The 19,981-nt window shown below is 36.4% G+C and overlaps 1 protein-coding gene across 1 annotated transcript in view; it reads right to left on the bottom strand.

Moving 5' to 3' along the window:
• Positions 1-19,706, bottom strand: part of LOC145690184 (uncharacterized) — a 70,608-nt gene extending 50,902 nt beyond the window's left edge. Inside the window, exons 1-2 of the mRNA XM_081764819.1 lie at positions 19,588-19,706; positions 11,480-11,602 (exon numbers count right to left, since the gene is read on the bottom strand). Coding sequence (XP_081620945.1) covers positions 11,480-11,602; positions 19,588-19,596 — 132 coding nt within the window. The 5' untranslated portion in view covers positions 19,597-19,706. The remainder of the gene's footprint in view (positions 1-11,479; positions 11,603-19,587) is intronic.
• Between the last annotated feature and the right edge of the window lie 275 nt (positions 19,707-19,981).

Genomic DNA, 19,981 nt, shown 5'->3' on the forward strand with positions numbered 1-19,981 from the left:
GTTTATAAATAGTTTTTCGTTACAAATCAGAGGATAATGGAGTAGTGAGTATACTTCATTTTTTTTTAGCTATGGATTTAAGATTCGCAATTCATATAATGTTCCGTTCTAATCGAATTTGAAACAAAAGAAGTTTTCAATGAGTTACTCAAAGAAATATTTTCAGCCTCCGGATGAAAATAGGAAGACACTTAAAAAAGGAACAACTTGCTACAGGGTTTGAACTCACAAACATGTGATTGATAGTGTATCGACCCAAACCACTCGACCGTTTTGTATGCCTTTTACACATCTTCTTTTTCCTTTTGTGAAAGCAGTTTACTGTTCCATACTCGCTTTTGTTTATTCCGATATGACTATGAGTTCTCAGTAAATATTTGGACGTTACAGTTCTTGCAATATATAAAAGTGTTTTTAGAATAAATCACAATCGATATTATGTCCTAATAACATACGTAAAACAGGTTGAATTCGTGAAATGATTGAGGTTGGACTGAGCGTAAATGTTTTCATAATTAGGAGCCTGGATATGCAAACCCGCTTAACGTGGGGATTTAATTTTGTGAAATTTGGTACACAATACATAAAAAAAAAAGGCACTGGACATTTTATTTGAATTTGTAGCTAGATTATATAACGTTAGTTTAGCAATGGGATAAGCACTAACCCAATCGAAAATAGTTCACAGCATTTTCCTACCAAAACCGTTCAAGAACAATTAATTTTTTTAATAATTACTTCAAATACTGTTCAAACTGGTGGAAAAAAGATGCTGGTGGGTAGATTATACAATGTCTCAATGAAAGTGGCCTATTTTGTCATCATTAAATAGGCTTCTGTCCATCAATGAGCACCAATTTGTCGGCCAGTTTGTTCGAGTCGCTAATGACAGGAAAAAAGCTCACAGTGCAAGTGCTTGTAATCTTCCATTGTCATTTACATACAGCTATTGGTTTTGGTTTTCAAGGTGCTCATTCTATGTAAACACACACACACACTTAGGCGTTTGAGAAAAAGTGAGCCTGTTGTCAGAAGTCCGTAAATTCATATAATTAGCATGTGTTTTACATTTAACTAGCTGAAATGCTCGTTTTATACACGGGAAGAATATGTTTATGAAAATTTTTGAACCCCTTTTCCCCCCTCCTTAAGATACAGATTTGAACGAAAGTGCAGCGGTAGTTATCTAGTTGTCCTCTTGTCCAGTGTGAGCAAGCCACATGAAACGATTTCTATCTTCATTAGTTTCTATACTTCCTTACGAAGTAGGCCCTATACATCTTCTTGTTCACTTCAACCATAGATTGGTGGGCACCTGGAAATTTTAAAACTTTTCTCTCCCTTTTGATAGCTATTTTATAGTTTAATAAGGTGTCTTCTTCGTAACTGCATCTAGATATTCTATACATGGTCTCCCTCTTCCGGGTTTTCCGTTTGTTTTTCCCTCTATCACAACACGGTAATCCAATCAGAGTGCCGAATAAGATGGCTAGCCAAGCATTCTGTTTCTTTTTTTTTCCTATTACCTTCATGATCTGACGTCCTTCATTAGCTTCCTTTAATATGTCTTCATTCCTTTTCTTTCAGTCCATGATATGCGCAATTATTCTGCGCCAACACCACATTTCAAATGCTTCCAGCTTGGATATTTCAGCTTTTCTCAATGTCCACGTCTCTGATCCGTAAAGCGCCACGCTCTATTCCAGGGTCTTAATAATCATTTACAAACATCCAAAGACACATTTCTTGATGTCAGCAGTCCTCTTTTCTTATTAAATGCTTGTTTAGCCTGGAACTTATATCTTTTTCACTTCTTCCGTCCGAGGATATGAAACTTAGCTCAGTGGTAGAGCGTTCACCTCCGTTGCTTGGGGTCCCTGGTTCGATCCCAGCTCGCTCCGTGTGGCCTTTGTGGATAACAAACAACGTGCTCGTGGGTTTTCTCAGGGTTCTCCTGTTTCCTCCCACTTTCTTTATTCCACCATTTCACTCATTTCTCATTATCACCGTCTCCTTTAGCCTAACCGGCATAACCGTGGGACGTTAAACTTAAAGATTTCATTTCATTTTTTCGTATAAATATTCGTATGATTTTAATGCTGCATAATCTAATTGATATTTAATAGATGTTTCCTGCACAGCTTGAATAATAATGGTCAGTTTTATGCATGGCTGATAGAAAGAGAGAGAGCTTACGCTCTTCATTGTGAGAGTTTCTTCATTTGTGCACCGAACCTTCAATTTTATAATGGAACATGCACCAGTATGTGTGAGTAGGTGCATTTCAGTCTGGTTCCTGTAAAGTTGGTATAATATTCTTCTGTCTCTTTAATCCACTTTCAGATTCTTCAAGGCTCTGAACATATTCCAATCTACGTTATCAAAAGCTTTTTTTCCATATCAACAATTGCTATCACAATTGGTTTGTTTATTCTGATGTGCAGTTCCATAATCAACCGTAGATTCACTATTGCTTCTCTTGTTTCCATTTTTTCTTCTGAATCCAAATTGGTCTTCCGATAGCCGTTCTTCGATCTTCCCTTCCATACGTTGCGCCATAATTTTGCACAGTATTTTTGATGCATGGAAAATAACGTTCTGTGTTCTTTGCATTTTCATACGCCTTTTCTCTTCGCAATACGGACCAATATGCTTTTCTCGAAGTCTCTTAGTATTTTTCCCAGATGTACATCGATCTTTGTACAATTATCTTACTGTTGTTTATCATCTTCTGCTAATAGTTCAAGATTAGATCCATTAATATTTAAATTAAATATATTTTCCTGTTATGCTCCTTCCTCGCACGGGAAGCATAAGTTTATGGAAAGAATTTGAACCGTTGTCCCCGGTAAATGGAATTGTAATGATAAAATCCCTTAATGTCACTCTTTACCCTTATCCCACATGCCGATGTGGACTGAACTTGGACTTACACAGCATCAGTAGTGTCACTATTCATCCCACAATTTTTTTTCTCGAAAACGATTCAAGCGATTTTAAGCACCAGGAGTGCCAGTATTCATCCCACGACTTTTTCTCGAAAGCGATTCATCCATCAGGAGTGTCCTTATTCATTCTACGATATTTTCTCGAAAACGCGAAAGCGATTCAAGAGATTTTAAGCATCAGGAGTGTGACTATTCAACCCAAGATTTTTTTTATCGAAAACGATTCAAGCGATTTTGTTTATAGTTGACAAATAAATGTTTTATTAGTGACCTTGCAATATAGAATAAGTCATTTCTCATGTAAACATCTACAAACATCCACACGGGATATTTTGGTCTTGAAGGTGAGTTCTTTTTCGAACGATTTTCTCTAAAACTACTCGCGTGATTGTATTCATACTTCATAAATATTGCAATACAGGATAAATCATTTCTCATGGAAACATCTACAAGTATTAGTTTGCTTTTGGCATTGAGTTCTTTTTGACAATCTCCTCAAATGCGATTCATACAATTTTGTTGGTATTTTATAAACGAATATTTCATTAATAGCTCTAATATGTGACATAGACTGTTTCTTTTGAGGGAAATCATAAGTAGTAGTTTACTTTTGGGGGTGAGTTTTCTTCCAACGAAGCTTTCCGATAAAATTTTTGAAAAAAAAAACTGTCCAAAGCAAACTCACTCTTTCTCAAGAATAAACTACTACTTGTAGATGTTTTCATGAGAAATTTCTCATCCTGAATTGTATTTTTTTTTAACGAAACGTTTATTTATAGAATATGAACAAAATTGTTTCAGTCGTTTTCGAGAAAAAAGATCGTATGAAAAGAATTTACATCCAAGAGTAAAATGGCGTTTGCAGATTGTTTCAGGACAAATGAGTTATGACATTTTGTAACATTGTTAATGATATATTTATTTATGAAATTAATATGAATAATATCGTCTGAGTCGTCTTGGAGAAATTGTGTGAAAAGCTCACCACTAGGAGTAGACTACCTTTTGTGAATATTTCAGAGAAAAATAACTTATACCCTATCGTTAGGTAATTAATGAATCATGAACATTATTTATTTATGAAATGTCAACAACATCGATTGAGTCATATTTGAGAAAATCGTCCAGAAAGAATTAACCTTGTAGAGTAAACTGCCTCTTCTGATTTTTTTCCAGTGAACTTCTGACTTATACAGTATTACAGTATAGGATACTATGAAATATTAATGTGTAATATGAAAAATAAAAATAAAACAATTGTGAGAGGCATTTTTTATATATTTCATCCTTTTTTCTTATTTTCAACCTTTAGCAAACCAGCTTTATTTTTAGAGGTAAGAAGGAAATTTGAAACATTCTACATGAGAAATCTTATAGAAACTTTAAGTTTAAAATATTATCTCCTATCGTTGCTCGAAAGTGAAAAAAAAAAATAACCCAAAGTTGACTTTACCCTTATTGCTCGGAGTTCCTTATATATATATAGGGTGTTTAAAATAAAACGCTCATTACTTGTAAATCACTAACGGGCTACTTATCTCTCAGGGCACCCTATCATAGGGCACCAAAGGGTGCCCGAAAATTTTAAACACAAAATATGTAATTTAGTATACAGGGTTATTATAAATGATGTACCCATTTTTAAAGATATGTATTTATTAAAGTACAAATCCAAAATGAACAATCTTTATACCAATGAAAAGTGGAAGTTTCAGGGTTTTTTTTTTTTTTTTTTTTTTTTTTTTTGCGATACATTATAAATGTTTAATGTATCCACCGTCTGCTGCACGGCAAACATCTATGCGGTAGCTGAACTCCTCCCACACACGCGGTCGGTCTGTGCTTTTCCCTTTACACACACTTCCAGTCTGTTGAAATTGCGTAAACCAATGCTTAATGCTTTTTCTAGTTGGTGGTTCAATATCGAATTTTGTATGAAATGCCCACTGCACTACAATTTGTGACTCACTTCTTGTGAATTCAAGAACGCAGAAGACCTTGTGTTCCACCGTAGCCATCTCACTCACAACTGAGAGGGAAACGAATGGCGCCCTATTGCCGCGTGAACTCTACCGGCCGCTTCGGGAACCATCGTTGCCCACCGAAACTTTCAACCTTCCTCTTTCCATTGGTATAAAGTTTGTTCATTTTGAATTTGTACTTTTACTACGAATTTTTAAAAATGGATCCATCATTTGTAATAACCCTGTATTATTGAAAGTTAATGGAAAAATAAACAGGTCCACAGTGACTCAGCGGAAGAAATGAAATTAGCTGTGGCGCTTGGGGTCCCTGGTTCGATTCAACTCTCGCCAAATAGACCTTGTGGAAGACTAACACCGTGACTAGGTTTCTCGGGGTTGTCCTGTTTCCTCCCACTTTCCTCATTTTACCATTATCATCCGTCTCATCATCATCTTATTCTTTAGCTTCGATGTATTAGCGTGGGACGTTTTACTTTTAAAGAAGTTGGAAAAATACAGAACTTTTGTAGGAAAAGTTTTTTCCTGTGAGGCATTGTTACGACAGGATCATCATTTAACCCTGAATTCTTCCACAGTCAAATAAAACACAGTTAAACGGTTGCTATTTCATAATCGGTGCTCCACACATGTGAACTTTCCTAAAAAAAAGATTTTTTTTTCATTATCTTTTCAACGATATATTATATTACACACCTTACCATTTAAAATTTTCGGGTGTCACCCCGGGAAGGGGTAAGCAAAAGGATTGATTCGATATGCCCTCTGATATTTTTTTTATCTCACTTTGTGCTGCATCCTTTTATCTTCCACTGTTTGTGATCTATAAGCGCTGGACGAATTATCTAAAACATCCTCTGTATGGAAGAAGCCAAAAAAAGAGACACTTCGACGAAGATAAAGCGTCTAGAAAAACTAGAAATTGTCCAGAAAAATAAAATTTACATTAGTAGGAAAACTGAAGAAGACTTGTAAGAAAAGGATACTAGGTATTATCAACGAGAAATTCAACGAAAGATATATCACTCGCTCAGCGAAGATATTAGAAGAAACGCTGCTGACGAAGATAGGGTCATTTTTTGACCCATCAATATTTTGTCTTTTTAAGGAAAACATACTATTATTACCAAATTTCCAGTTATTTTAAACCTTGATGTATTAGTGACGAGCATATTGGTCTTTAGTGGCGGATCTAGAAGATAAAAGGTGGGTGCAGCCCAGAGGCTGATCCAGGACGGATTTCTGGGGGGGGGCGGTTGTAATGCTTCTACTTAGAGCTACTTTTAAGAGCTCCAAACTCTGGAATTGGTTTCATTTATATATAAAATAAGAAAGTTTCCTCTTCTTGAGGGGCAATCGCCCCTCCCCCTGGATCCGTCCCTGGGGCAGTCAGAACCCAGACTATGATAGCTTACTATAAAGTTTCAAAAATATATAAATAATATCTTCAATTATTTTTTTGTCATTTACTCTGACATGCAGTTAACAGTTCGCGAAGGGAAATTTCTCGTCCGTAGATATGAAATTTTCCAATATGATTCAATGATTCCCGCAAATAAATAATGCAAAGAAATGCAACAAGATATGCATAGGGGAAGTGCGCAAGTACCGGACGTTACCCAGTACCGGACAGTAATAGTAGAGGCCGTATCCGATAGATGACAGACTTGTGCTGGTTATCATCACCATTGTGTAAGTTCAAGGTGTAGGTGAGCAAGTTGTGACTTGTATCAGACCAGTGTGGAGCGAGATATTGACGTGTGTAGCTGAATTGCTGTGTACATTGGTGCTGTGTGTTAAGTTTTGTCTACTGTATCGACTGTACGGGTAAGTACGTGAACATTTTGTTACATATATGACTTCTCTTATTGTATAATGTACCCGAGTATGATAATAAATATTGAATTACGGAAAGTGTTACTACGTGATGCGACATTATATGCTAACATGTTAATTTCCCAGTACCGGACAGTATGTGTGTTCCCATTATCGGACAAGGACACAATGTCGTCCCTACGGGAATTTTATAATAGTAGCGTTTCTCGTTCTTGTTTTTTCCAGGCAAGATGGCAAACAAGAAAAAGGGGAAGTGGGTGGAAGACGATATGAAAAAGGCAACGCAAGCAGTCATGGAAGGGCAAATGAGTCTGGGGTAGCAGCACGTAACTTTCTGATACCCAAGAACACTTCAGGGGATAGAGTGAAAGACTTGAAAATTGGAAACTCAATAGAAATGACTCCTCAAATGGACCGTTTTGATACAACATTTTCAGAAGGAATGGAGACGCAGCTTGTTAATCATCTAAAGGACTTAAAGAACCAATTGCTGCCAATGAACAAAAAGGAGATTTTGAAATTTGTTTTTGATTTAGCAGAGCACCTCAAAATTAATCATCAGTTTAATAAAGACAAAAAATGTGCTAGACAGAAGTTTTATTACAGTTTCATGAAACGTCATCCTGAACTGTTGTTGCGTATTCCTCAGTCGACGAGCATGCAGAGAGCTGTGGAGTTTAGTAAAAAGCACATTGATTTATTTTTTGACAAATATGAAGAATTACTTGCAAAGTACAACTTTAAACCTTCTAATATATTTAACTGTGATGAGACTGGAGTGTCGGTGGTTCACGATAATGCAACTAAAGTTCTGTCGCAGAAAGGAAAGAAACAGGTCGGAAAAATTACTTCAGGAGAAAGAGGCAGAAACATCACAGTATTACTCACGATTAATGCAACAGGTGATCAGTTTCTTCCCCCGTTGTTTGTCTTTCCGCGGAAAAGGATATCTGAGGAACTGAAGAAAGATGCGCCAACGAATAGTGTTTCATTGCTGAAGAAAGTGGATGGATGTCAGCTGTAGGCTTCCGGAAATATCTTGAAATGTTTGTTGCTCGCGTGAAGCCAACAAAGAAAGACCCTGCCCCACTAATTGTTGACGGACACACTTCACACAAAGACCTTCTGGTTGTTTTGTATGCTAAAGAGAAAAACGTTCATATGATTAGTCTATCTCCGTACACGACGCACAGATTACAGCCGTTAGACCGAGCTGTAATGAAACCGTTTAAAGCAGCCTACCACGAGGCTTGTTCTGTATGGGTGACAAAATATGATCCCTTGAAAATTTCAATGAAAGACGTGGCTGGTTTAGTAAATACAGCGTTTACTACCATTTGCAGAATGGATTTAACAAGATCAGTTTTTACCTGCAGCGGACTTTATCCTTTGAATAAGAATGTCTTTACTGACTTGGATTTCCTTCCATCAGCACATTTCTCTATCGATTCAGATGCCAATCTCCGAAAGTCACCTTCTATTCCAGAAACGTATTCAGAAACAACTTTCTCTACTTCACAAGGTGTGAAACACAGTTCTGTTAGCACGATTTCTCGCTCAGCTCAAGAAAGGTCTTCATTCGATCCTAGTATGTCGTCAAGATAATTTCAGACAATAGCTCAAGAGATCTACTCAGTCACAAGCGAAACAAATAGCAAGTTAACAATGAGAAGAAACAGAAGTGAAACCAGCCAAATTCTAACATCAACGCCATACAGGAAAAGAGTAGAAGAGAAACGTATCAGGAAGCAAAGCACAAGTGATAGAAGAAACGAAACTGAAGAGCATGGAGTTTCAAGTAAACAAAGATAACTCAACGAAAAAGAGCTAATGAAAGCGAACAGACAGGTCCAAGAAAAGTAAGAAGACAATAAGAAAAAACTGAATTTTGACACCGGTGGCACAGATAAGTGCAGCAGTGGATCAAACGCCATCATTACTGAATGCATCATTTGTTCTGAGACAGTAGACGAAGAGCGGGTGCAGTGTATTTTGTGTCACAAATGGGCTCATGTTGCATGCACAAGTCAAGAGAATCTTGACTATTACATATGTGATCGGTGCAATTCTTTTAGTGCTTGTTTATGTTCAGGTGAGGAAGGACTAATATTCACATTTTCACACTCCTTGTTCAGTACTGGGATATTGGCTTGATATTTCTTTGCTTGTATTATTATTGTTTCTGCAACGATAACACGAGATGTATTTTATTTACTTAAATATTTATAGAAGTGTCTTCAGAAGTTTTTTACGTTCATATATCGTTCTATTCATTGTAAATAAAAGGAAACAAATGTATTTTATGTTGTGTCCGGTACTGGGTAACGTTTTTCTGTGTGTATGAATCTGAACCTGATTTTCATTCTCATTTTAAAAATATATACTCTCCATTGTTGTAGTTTCTTTTTATGTTAGCTCTTATAATGCATGTCCAACTTTAATATGATTGCATTACTTTCATGATGTACCTCTTACTTTTCTCGTGTATTCGAAAAAACCTTAAGTGTCCGGTACTGTGCGCACTTCCCTTATATAGTGTTCATTTATTAAATAGCCAAAATCCACTGGCGGAATCCTCATACCTAAACAAGAAAAAAAGTCCATATGAACATATGCGAAAAACTAGTTGTTTCAAAGTTACGAGATGTCGAAATCGAGAGAATTGTAACTTTGAGGTGGGTTGTAACACTGCCACTTAGAGCTACTTTTAAGAGTTCCAAACTCTGGGATGGGTTTCGTTTATATATAAAATAAGAAAAAGTTTCCTCTTCTAGGGGGGGCGATTGCCCCGATCACCGCCCCTGCCTGACTGACAGTGAGAATTCCTATATATGCCCTTGTTTGGGGGGGGGCGGTATATTTGTCACTCGTACCAAGTAACGAGCAATGTACGTAGCTGTTATATACTTCCTGTAAGTCATCATGAATATATTGCTCATTTAAATTTCAGAATTTTTTTTACTCCCACAGCACTAATATCGTCAAGGATTATTACTATCAGGGACGTACGGAGGGGGGGGGACACGGGGGTCCGGACCCCCCCCCCGAAATTTCGACTTTTTAAAAATTTAGCCTAATTTTAGGGGCAATTTTAGCAATTTTAATATAAAATAGCTTCATATTTAGTTTGGACCCCCCCCGAAATAAATTCCTGGGTACGCTACTGATTATTATTATTAAGTATTCTGCCTTTCGGCAGGTCCTGGGACTAATGGGATTTTTGTTTTCAATTTTAGATTTTACCTGGAAATGTTTCTTCCACTTTTGTCGATCTTCAGCTTCCTCTTTTAACTACCAATATTTTCTCCTATCTTTCAAATCATCGATTAGCTGTGTTCTTCTTCTTCCTATTCCTCGCTTCCTTTCCATCTTTCCTTCTATAGCGGTGTGAAGAAGACAATTTCTTAGCAAGATGTGTCCAATCCAATTTGCCTTTCTATGAAGGATTGTGGCCAGAAGTGTCCTCTTTTCTTCTATCCGTTTTAAAACATCTTCGTTTATTGCTCTCTCTGTTTATTTTACCTTCTCCATCTTCCTCCAACACCACATTTCGAAGCTCTTCAAATATTTCCTCTCTAACTTCTGTAATGTCCAAGTCTCTGAACCATACAATCCAATGATCCATATATACTGTAGCACTTGACCAACTTCTTCTTAAGTCCAATATTGAGCCTGCTAGTTAAGAGTAATCTTTTCTTGTTGAATGCTTCTTTAGCTATGGCAATTCTTGACCTGATCTCTTTGGTGCAGTAAGCGTCACTCGTCAAAATACTTCCCAGATACTTGAAATTATCGACCTCTTCAAGTTCTCTTTGTTCTATTCTGATCTGTAAGGGCTTGTTTCCACGAGATATTCTCATGACTTTCGACTTTTCGATGTCAATTTCCATTCCATACAGTTTTCCAGTGTCAACTATTTTGTCAATCATCTCCTGTAGTCCTCCTTCGGTTTTAGCTATTATAACCGCATCATCTGCATACCTGATCTTGTTAATGATCTGCCCTCCAATCTTGAAATCTCCAATTCCCAATAATGGTTCCTTCATTAAACAGTCACTGCAAATGTTAAATAATTTTGGCGACAAACTACATCCTTGTGTGACTCCTTTTCCAACCTCCACAATATTGGTTTCTCCTTCATTCAAGCGCAGCTTCATTCGTTGTCCTGTGTACAGGTTTTGAATAGGTCGTCGATCTCTCCAGTTGACTCCGATTTCTTTAAGTATTTTCAGAAGTTTCGTCCAATTGACTCGGTCGAAAGTATTTCGCCAGTCGATGAAGCACAAACACAACTCTTTCTCTACATCAAGAATTCTTTCTGATATAATTCTCATCAATGCAATAGCATCTCTGGTGCCCTTTCCTTTCCGGAATCCAAATTGATCTTCTTCTAACTTCTCATCTATCTTACTTTCCAGCCGCCTATTTATAATAATAATAATAATAATAATAATAATAATAATAATAATAATAATAATAATAATAATAATAATAATAATAATAATAATAAATACAAATTACCACTGTCAGTTACTAGATATTTCTGATACGCTAGGAAGGTGATAGCTTTGGTTATTAAATGAAAAGCTAATAGCGGTAAACATTAGCTACTCCAACTAAAAACACAGAAAATGCAGCGAGAGATCTTGCTGGAACTAAAAAGAACTTTACATTCTACAGTAGTATACGTTATGTGCAAAAATATAAATATACCTTAACGCTCAGTCCTGGTGGCCCTGGCAGTCCTGCAGATCCTGTTTCACCCTTTTCTCCTTTCGGACCTGGTTCCCCTTTTGGTCCTGGTAATCCCGGTGTTCCAGGTGGGCCGTCACTTCCCTTGAATTAACGAGAGAAAGTCAATTTACACTGGGTTATGGTTATTTAAAAACTACAAAATATATTTCATGGTGCTCGTATATTGACTTCTACATTGAGTGTACCGTAAAAGGTTTATTTTTTTAGGTTTTAAAAAAATCGCATTCAGTTGCATATCTATGTGATTTCTTTATTATTTTACGAAGTTAACTCGAGGGTGTGATGACTACAGAACGAAAATTTTCTTCACATGTATCCAAAGTTCTCTGCAATAGTTATCTACAATAGAAAAGAAACCAAAGTAAAGCATACTTTCGGAGAATCAATTTGGACTTAAAACAAGGCGAGGAGCAATGCTGAGCAGCGGTAATATAAGAAGAAGAACTGACAGCATTTTTGTCGATCCCAAACGTTTCAGTTTTTGCGCGCTACCCTGTACTTTTCTTCGCGCGCTACCCTAGCCAGCTGTTTTAAGGTGGTCATGTAAAACGTACAGAAAAATTTGGGCAAGTCTTTAATTTGCCCATTTGATGTCGAAAACAGAACCTAACCAACCCCTGCGGGGCTTCTAACCCGTTTCTACTACTAATACTACTTCTTTTACTACTACTACCTTTACTACTACTACTATTACTTTTACTACTACTACTGCTACTTATACTATGGATCCGTATAGCAAAACTGCACGCTTATTTTAATTTTAAAACAGTATTATAAAAATTTTTAAAAAATAAGAAAAACTAATTGGGCAGGGTTTGAACCCACGCCGAAAGCGACCTTCATTCCTAGCACAGTCGGTAAATCACATTTTTGAGTATTATTTGGAATTTTATGTTAATGGAAAAAAGTATTATAATTTTTTAAAAAAAATCATTGGGCTAGGTTTAGTTGAACACACGCTAAAAGTGATTTCCATCACTAGCACACTCAGCTACGGGGGCCGACAGCATTTGGTATTTGCTTTTGTCTATTCACTTTGACGGTAGAACTTAGTTCTGGGAGAAATATAAAAAATAAGTTTAACTTAATAACTCTTGAACCATACGACCGATACATAAATGGGGTTTAGACCTGGGATGCTTTTTATTATTTCCCTTTGACGGTGCAACTTAGGGAAGGGGCAGGGGAAGAGACATTTTAAAATGATTGAAAATGACCGATATTAGTGTCGAATCTATAAATTTCAGAGTCGCTGAGATGAACAGTGACCCTTCAGATGTTGTTTAAATCCAAATTTAGCCAAATTTAGTCAACTTGGAGATTGTGATGTAAAAACTTGGGTGTATATTAATTATCGAAAATGACCAATAGTAATGTTGAATCCATAGTTTTCAGAGTCATTGTGATGTAAAGTGACCCTTGCGATAAATCCAAATCCAAATTCAGATCAAATTGAGGAGGAAAGGAGGAAATATATAAAAATAATCGAAAATGACCGATATTAGTGCTGAATCCACAATTTTCGGGGTCGCTGAGATGAACAGAAATACTTCCGATGCCATTTAAATCCATGTTACTAAAAACAAAAATAGTATATTTTACGAGCCAAGCAGTTGTGCATTTAAAATTTTAATTTTATCGCAGCGAAGCAGGTAATCGATGCTAGTGTATATATTAGGATTGCCATTTGTCCCGGAAAATCCGGGACCGTAACGTAATCCAGATCTGAATTCCGGCATTCCGAAAATATTTCTCGGGAGGCTTAAATGTCCCGGATTTCAGCGAAGAAGGAAGAAAGGGAATATTATAGTTTGCTTTCTTCACAGAATTAGCTATATAATTATTCTCTTAACAGAAATAAAGTAAAAATTCAACGAAAGTAGCTCTTTGAAGATCACAAACGCCGCCAGAACATATTGCCAATGAATTAACCGTTCTAAACAAAAAGGATGCAACACGAACAGACAAACCATGTGAAAGGAAACATCATATGTTGAATGAGCTAAAATAGACTCTGAAGGCAACGGAACATAACAGATCCCGAGAAATCAAAAAATATGCTTTCCAGGGGGTAAATCATCTGCTTACGTTTGCTTAACTAGGAAAGAGAAGGTCTACTAAAATGACTAAAAATGTGATTACGTAATACTTTATCTAGTAGAAGAAAGTAAATTAGAATATAACAATTCTTATCATTTTAAGCATTTCAAAAATTCTCGTAATTTAGTAGCGTCCCGGATCTTCACTGATGCATATCACTTTGTCCTACTCATATCTATCGATTGGTAGGTATATGTGTCTGGTCTTGGGACATTTTTTTCGTTGAGCTGTAACAATATTGGAGAATTTATTTATGTACTAATGTAAGATATATATACTGTTAACTAGTAGGTTACATACATCAGAGTTGCTTACCTCAGAAACAAAATTATCGACTTTCATCTTTAACATTGTCATATATTAACAGAAATAAAAGTATCGTATACTGATTATTCTAGAAACAAGTATAATTCTATTAATAATAGCAAAATAAACTTATCTAGGAATCTAAGTTCCGAACTCCAAATCCGCGTCACTGTTCTTACCATTCATTTTACACTTATTAATACTACTCTGCATAATATTTGCATCCCCTCATAAACGTAACTGAATTTAAAGAATGGATGCAGCGTTGCCAATTGCCAATTCTCAAATCGTTATTGATTAATGTTATTGAGAAGGACTCTTAAAAACCTCAGTGTGTGTGTTTTACAATTATTTAATGGACATTCACAGTTTATTTGCACGTTCAAACACTGCAAAAATAGTGTGCGTTCTAAAATTATCGTATACTCACCTATTATCGCAAGGGCATTAGCATTAAGGCTTAAATTATCGTACAGGGGGGTGCGTTCACAAAGTTTCAAGAACTGAGTGTTACCTGAGTAGGGGGCGTGCGCACAGACCCGTTCCATAGACAGGGTGCGGTAGTTGGGAATGTCAGCCAACCGTCCACACTAGCGTCAGTTGCCTCCGAAACGCGGGAGTGAGTAGATGTCTAGTTGCGTGAGTGCGTGTTGGTGACCCCCGTCGAAACCTGAGTGAGTGGAAAATGCAACAGCATTTGGAGCAGCGTTATTCCGTGAAGTTCTGTGCGATACTGAACAAAAGAGTTACAGACTTTTCATATGATTCAAGAGGCTTACAAAGAAGATGCCAACGTACGCGCCTTTAGCGTGGGAGACCCGGGTTCGATTCCCGGCGGGAGCTCATGTGGTTCGGATTCCACGTTAGTCAGTAGATCCACGTCTCATATAGCCTCGCTGCTGAACGGGATGTTAAACCCAAAAATCAATATAAATAAGATGCCGTGTCAGCTGCAATGGTTTTCATGTGGCACAAGAGGTTCAAAGAGGGCCACGAGGACCGCTCTGGGAGACCTGAAACAAGCCAAACTTAGGAAAATCTGATGAAAGTGCATGAATTCTTAAACACTGATCGTCGTCTTAGTGTTAGATTAATTACCGATGAACTGAGATTGGGTTCGACTACGGTGTTCAAGTAAGTGACAGAAGATTTGAAGATGAGACAAGTGTGTGCCAAACTTGTTCCCAAAGTTCTGACGGATGAACGGAAGGCCTGGCTGTTTGCGAAGAAATGCTTGAACGTTTCCAAGGTGATCCTCATTTCTGGACATAATTCCAGCGGTCCACGCGACTTCGACGATGTCCCTTCATAGCCTTGCGCGCAAAGACTTTTCAGGGAACTTATGAACAATGGAAAACACGCTCGCATGGCTTGTATTGATACCCAAGGGTCATATTTCGAGGACTTTTAGTTCGTTGTACAAAAATGGGTAATACATTTGTTATTCTGAGACCAGTCTTGAAACTTTGTGAACGCACCCTGTATATCATGATAAATTATCGTATATTTGGCAATCTTGATATATATCGTTTGATTTATCCTAATAATGACACATATAATCCTACCAGTGACACACAGTAACAATGAAGCGTATACTACTTTTAGTTTAATTTATGAATATAATGACTTACCATTGCATTGTTCTTCATATCTTTGACAGCTTCAATTTCTTTACTAAGATGTTTCATTATTTTATTGATATCAGTAAACTTCTTCAGAAATTCATCTTTGATATTTCTCAGGTTTGTCTCCGTATCAGTAGTCAATTCTTCAATTTTCTTCTTCAGTGAGTCCAATTCACGTTTTTCGTTCATCAGGTCTGATTCTAATGTAGCATATTCATTGCTTCGAAAATTTTTAAATTCTGTCGAAATATTATCAATTGCTTTTATATTTGAACATATTTGGTTGCGTATAGAAGGGAAACTACATTGTTCATTACAATAAGTATAGAAAGTAAACAGTGTCACGTACAACAAGAACACTTTTCCTATTATCATGTTTCGGTTCATTTGCAAACATAATAAAAGAGATCTCAAATGAGGAAAACAGTTTTTTAAAAACTGTGCCAGACTTCGTGGACTTCCTTTTCCGCTTTTTGAACTTGCGATATAACCGCTTCAATAACTACGTAAGAAGGAAGTGGCAAATTAGTTCCTGTTTGCTCAGTATATTATTCAAAATAGAAAAAAAACGCAGCCTTACCATTTCAAAACACTTCTTTTAAAGGAAGTAGTATTTTTAAAAATCTACTATTGTTAATGTAGAACAGAAGGGGAAAAAAGGAAAACTTTCCCAAAATGGCACATACACAGGGTCGGCCGCAATTTGCCGCCCCTTTTTCTCCAAAAAGAACAAATCTTAAAAACCACGATTTTAAGTATGCTAACCCGTCATAAACAACATCAGTGTCGTGCCGTAGGGAGAGGGGCGACGGCTCCTTGCGCCGAAGTAAGGGGGCGCAAAATTCGGAAGGAAAAAGAAAAGTGAGAGGAAAACTTACCTGGAATATTATAAGTATGTACTTAAATCCTCTTCCTGCTTTAGGAAGTCGTTCTATAATGTCACTTATGTTATGAAAATGCATGTGTACATACATAAAATGGAAGGAAAAAAGTAATAAAAAATGTTCAAAATCAAGGAAAAGCAGGGTTTATTTTTGAAAATGTCTTTACGCTTTGCGTCATCCATGGTGGCACGTCGCCTCCTGCTATGTCGACCTCACTCGTATGTACAGGGGTGATGTCGTATATCCTTGACCCTGGCGCTGATTTTCCACGGTATGACACTGAACAACGAAAGGAAGTGAAAGTGCACTCGCACTCAGAAAAGCCTAAACATTACAAATCAATCTCGTGCAAGTTTTTTTCTTTAAATAACAATTATGTTAGTGAAAGATAAAGCAAACACACTTGCAGAGGAAAGATATCATCCTTTTTGTAGAATTCAATCTCAATATATCAGTTTGTAATTCCAGTGCAACTAGTTTTTTTTCTCTCTTTTGTTGATTTTCTTTCTACATCTTTAAAAATTTTTAAGCTTGTTTCCATCTTCAATGATAGGAACTTGTTTATGACAAGACAAGACTAATTTTCATATCAAATCTGTGATACTAACTAAATTGAATAGGTGTTCGCTACTGTTCGATAATTGAGTTCTTGTATTTGACAACAATCAAGCAATTGTTGCTGGTATTTGTTTGACCATTTGCTTTAACACTGTTCATGTGACAAACTAATGCGACCTAAACATGATTTATGAATGTAATATTCAAATAGGAGGTCGGCTTAGTAAATTTAACTGCCATCATCATGAAGACTGTTTCCAACCAGAAATATTTATTTTAAACAATATAGTTATTGCCTCGAAACTTCCCGCCTCGTGTAAATGCATGTGTTGCACATATGGTAGAGCCGGCCCTCGACATACAGGATACCAATCGATATATCACATCAAACTGAACGAAATTATATGTTTCAATATAAATTACCGTATGTGTTTTATTTTTATTTCATTTTTATTTTATTTTATTTTTTGTTTTTATTTGTTTATTTTTTTTTGAGAAAAGAGAAAATGAATTTTTATGATTATTTATAAAAGTTATGTTCTTCGTTACTAACAATAAAACCGACCCTTTTTATTTTGCCGGACAAGATTGTTTATTTACAAGTAGTAAATCCATGTCATCACCATCATATTATCATAGGTCCCCTGCTATTATAGGCATATCATTTGTCGAAACTGAGAACCTTCCATACACCACAGTCTTCAAGCGAACCTCTTTGTCTTCACGTGTGATTTCTCTGTTTTGTTATTGTCCATCATTTGTAGCCTCCTTCACCACCTCCCTCTCTTTCCTGCCACCATACTCTCTAGCCTGTCCCACGTGATATAGTTCCTTCTTGGTGAACGTTCGACCATTCCGTGTCTTTCTCTTCTCAATATTATCTAAAAATTGTTCTCTCCCCACCCACCGTTTCTAACACCTTCCTATTCGTTTTCGGCTCGACCAAGCTAATATTCTCCATTCTTCTCCATACACACATTTCGAAAGTTTCCAGTCTTTTTCCTAACTTTTGTATAACGCCCATGTTTAGATCAATGTGATTAACCCTAAATTACATTTTGATTGCCCAATTAGCATCACGGTGCAGTGGTTCTCAACCTTTCTGACTGACGACACACTATTCTAATAGTGGAACCAGTTAGTTTTTATAGTGACTATATATATGACTGATCATTATTGCTACCGCTGGAGATGTTGACTGGTACAGTCTGTCTCGATTTTAACTAATTATTATTAAATTCTTCATGATATTTAAATTCTAAAATTTCGCGACACACGTTAAGGAACTGCGTAACACACCAGTGCATCGCGACATATCGGTTGAGAACCACTGTCATAGTGAATCAATAACAGTATGGAAAATAACAATATTCTTAAAATGTGTACATTAGGGCAGTGATTTCCAACCTTTTTTGCCTGATGTCACATTTTACTAAACGCCCACCACAATCGCGACACTCTTACTTGATTTTTTTTATTAATAATAATATAGATAATAATAGTGTAAACCTATACGTTTCTAAAAAGTAGTGACTGTATGTAGTGCTAAGCATTGTTAACTGCCGCTTTAAGCGTTGACTTCTGTAATTGGTGTCAATATTGACTTAACTAATTCTTAAATGCTTCCTTTTTTAAATTCTAAAATTTCGCGACACGCCCTATGGGACTGTGTTACAATAGTATATCGCGACACATCAGTTGGGAACCACTTCATTAACGAATGGTGCACGCGATACCATGCGGCGTAAATGCATTTTTTTTTTTTTTTTTTTTTTTTTTACTGCTCTATTTCTACCTAGCAGCAGAAGTCTCTGACCGAGAGAGTCAGTCATCACATGTTTATTGCCTTAATAAAAAAAAAATGTTGCTTTACCATCTGTCATACCATGTGGTTTCTGCTGATATTGGTACCAAACTTTAATTTTCACTAATGTAATACTATGATGCCAAATACCATTAATGCTGTCACTTGGTATCCCCATAAACAAAAGCATTTAAAAATCATATTATTGAGTTTTATTTACATTTTCCTAGCAAGCTCCCTCATGACTAGGTGGTTACCGTACGTGTCGTTGGCGTGGGAGGTCCTGGTTAGATTCCAGGTTTGTAACGTGCTCTCGTTATAAATCGCAAGCTCGTTCGTGGAGACTCTAGCTATTTTTAATATAGGCTAGGACACGTTTCATGTAAAAATTAAATTGGTCTATATACGTACCTTTAGTAATAATCATCAATGGTAAGACGACTCCAGAGTATAGAAAGTTGTTCAACAAACACAGGGCAACCATAAATTTAGGCAAAAGTATATTTGCGAAATAATAAGATATTTAAGTTCTTTTTACTAACAACTTTATAAACGTCCTCAAAATATATTCCAAAAAGAAGATACGAAGAGTTTCTCAATACACACATTTAATAAGAACTGTAGACTGTTCCATTTAAACAAGCACTTGGCATAATTCATAATCGAACATTAATGTTTTAAATGCTACAATAGTTCCGAAATAATTCACCTGTTACTTTTAATATTAATCTTTTTAGTCAGTAAAGATGATTTCTTCAAAACATATGTATAATTCAAAAACAAACTCACCTTAATCATGCTACACCAAGGCGAATGTAATATGTGCACGCATATACGCCATGATCGAAGACCACCGGCTAATCTTGGACAATAACTTCTCACGATAATATCACAATTAATTATAATTCTTTTAATAAATAACTAACTGCAATTCACTTCAACTTCAAGAATAACTTCTTTCCTATATATGGCAGATGCAATGCTAATTTACTTTTCGAGTTGCCCATCTAACTTTCGCAAACGAGTTTATACACTTTTTCAACTTCTGGAATTCCAACTCTCCACTTTAGTCATTTTAGTCTGAATGACCTTAACGTCACCCAGAGGCAGGGTTGCCACACTCGAGACTCGCGATGATGCCAAACACGGGTCTGAATTATGCTAGATTTTTGTAAATTATGCC

The sequence above is a fragment of the Thermobia domestica genome, chromosome 7, assembly GCF_964235325.1.
Source record: "Thermobia domestica chromosome 7, izTheDome1.hap1.1, whole genome shotgun sequence".
Taxonomy (NCBI): Eukaryota; Metazoa; Arthropoda; class Insecta; order Zygentoma; family Lepismatidae; genus Thermobia; species Thermobia domestica.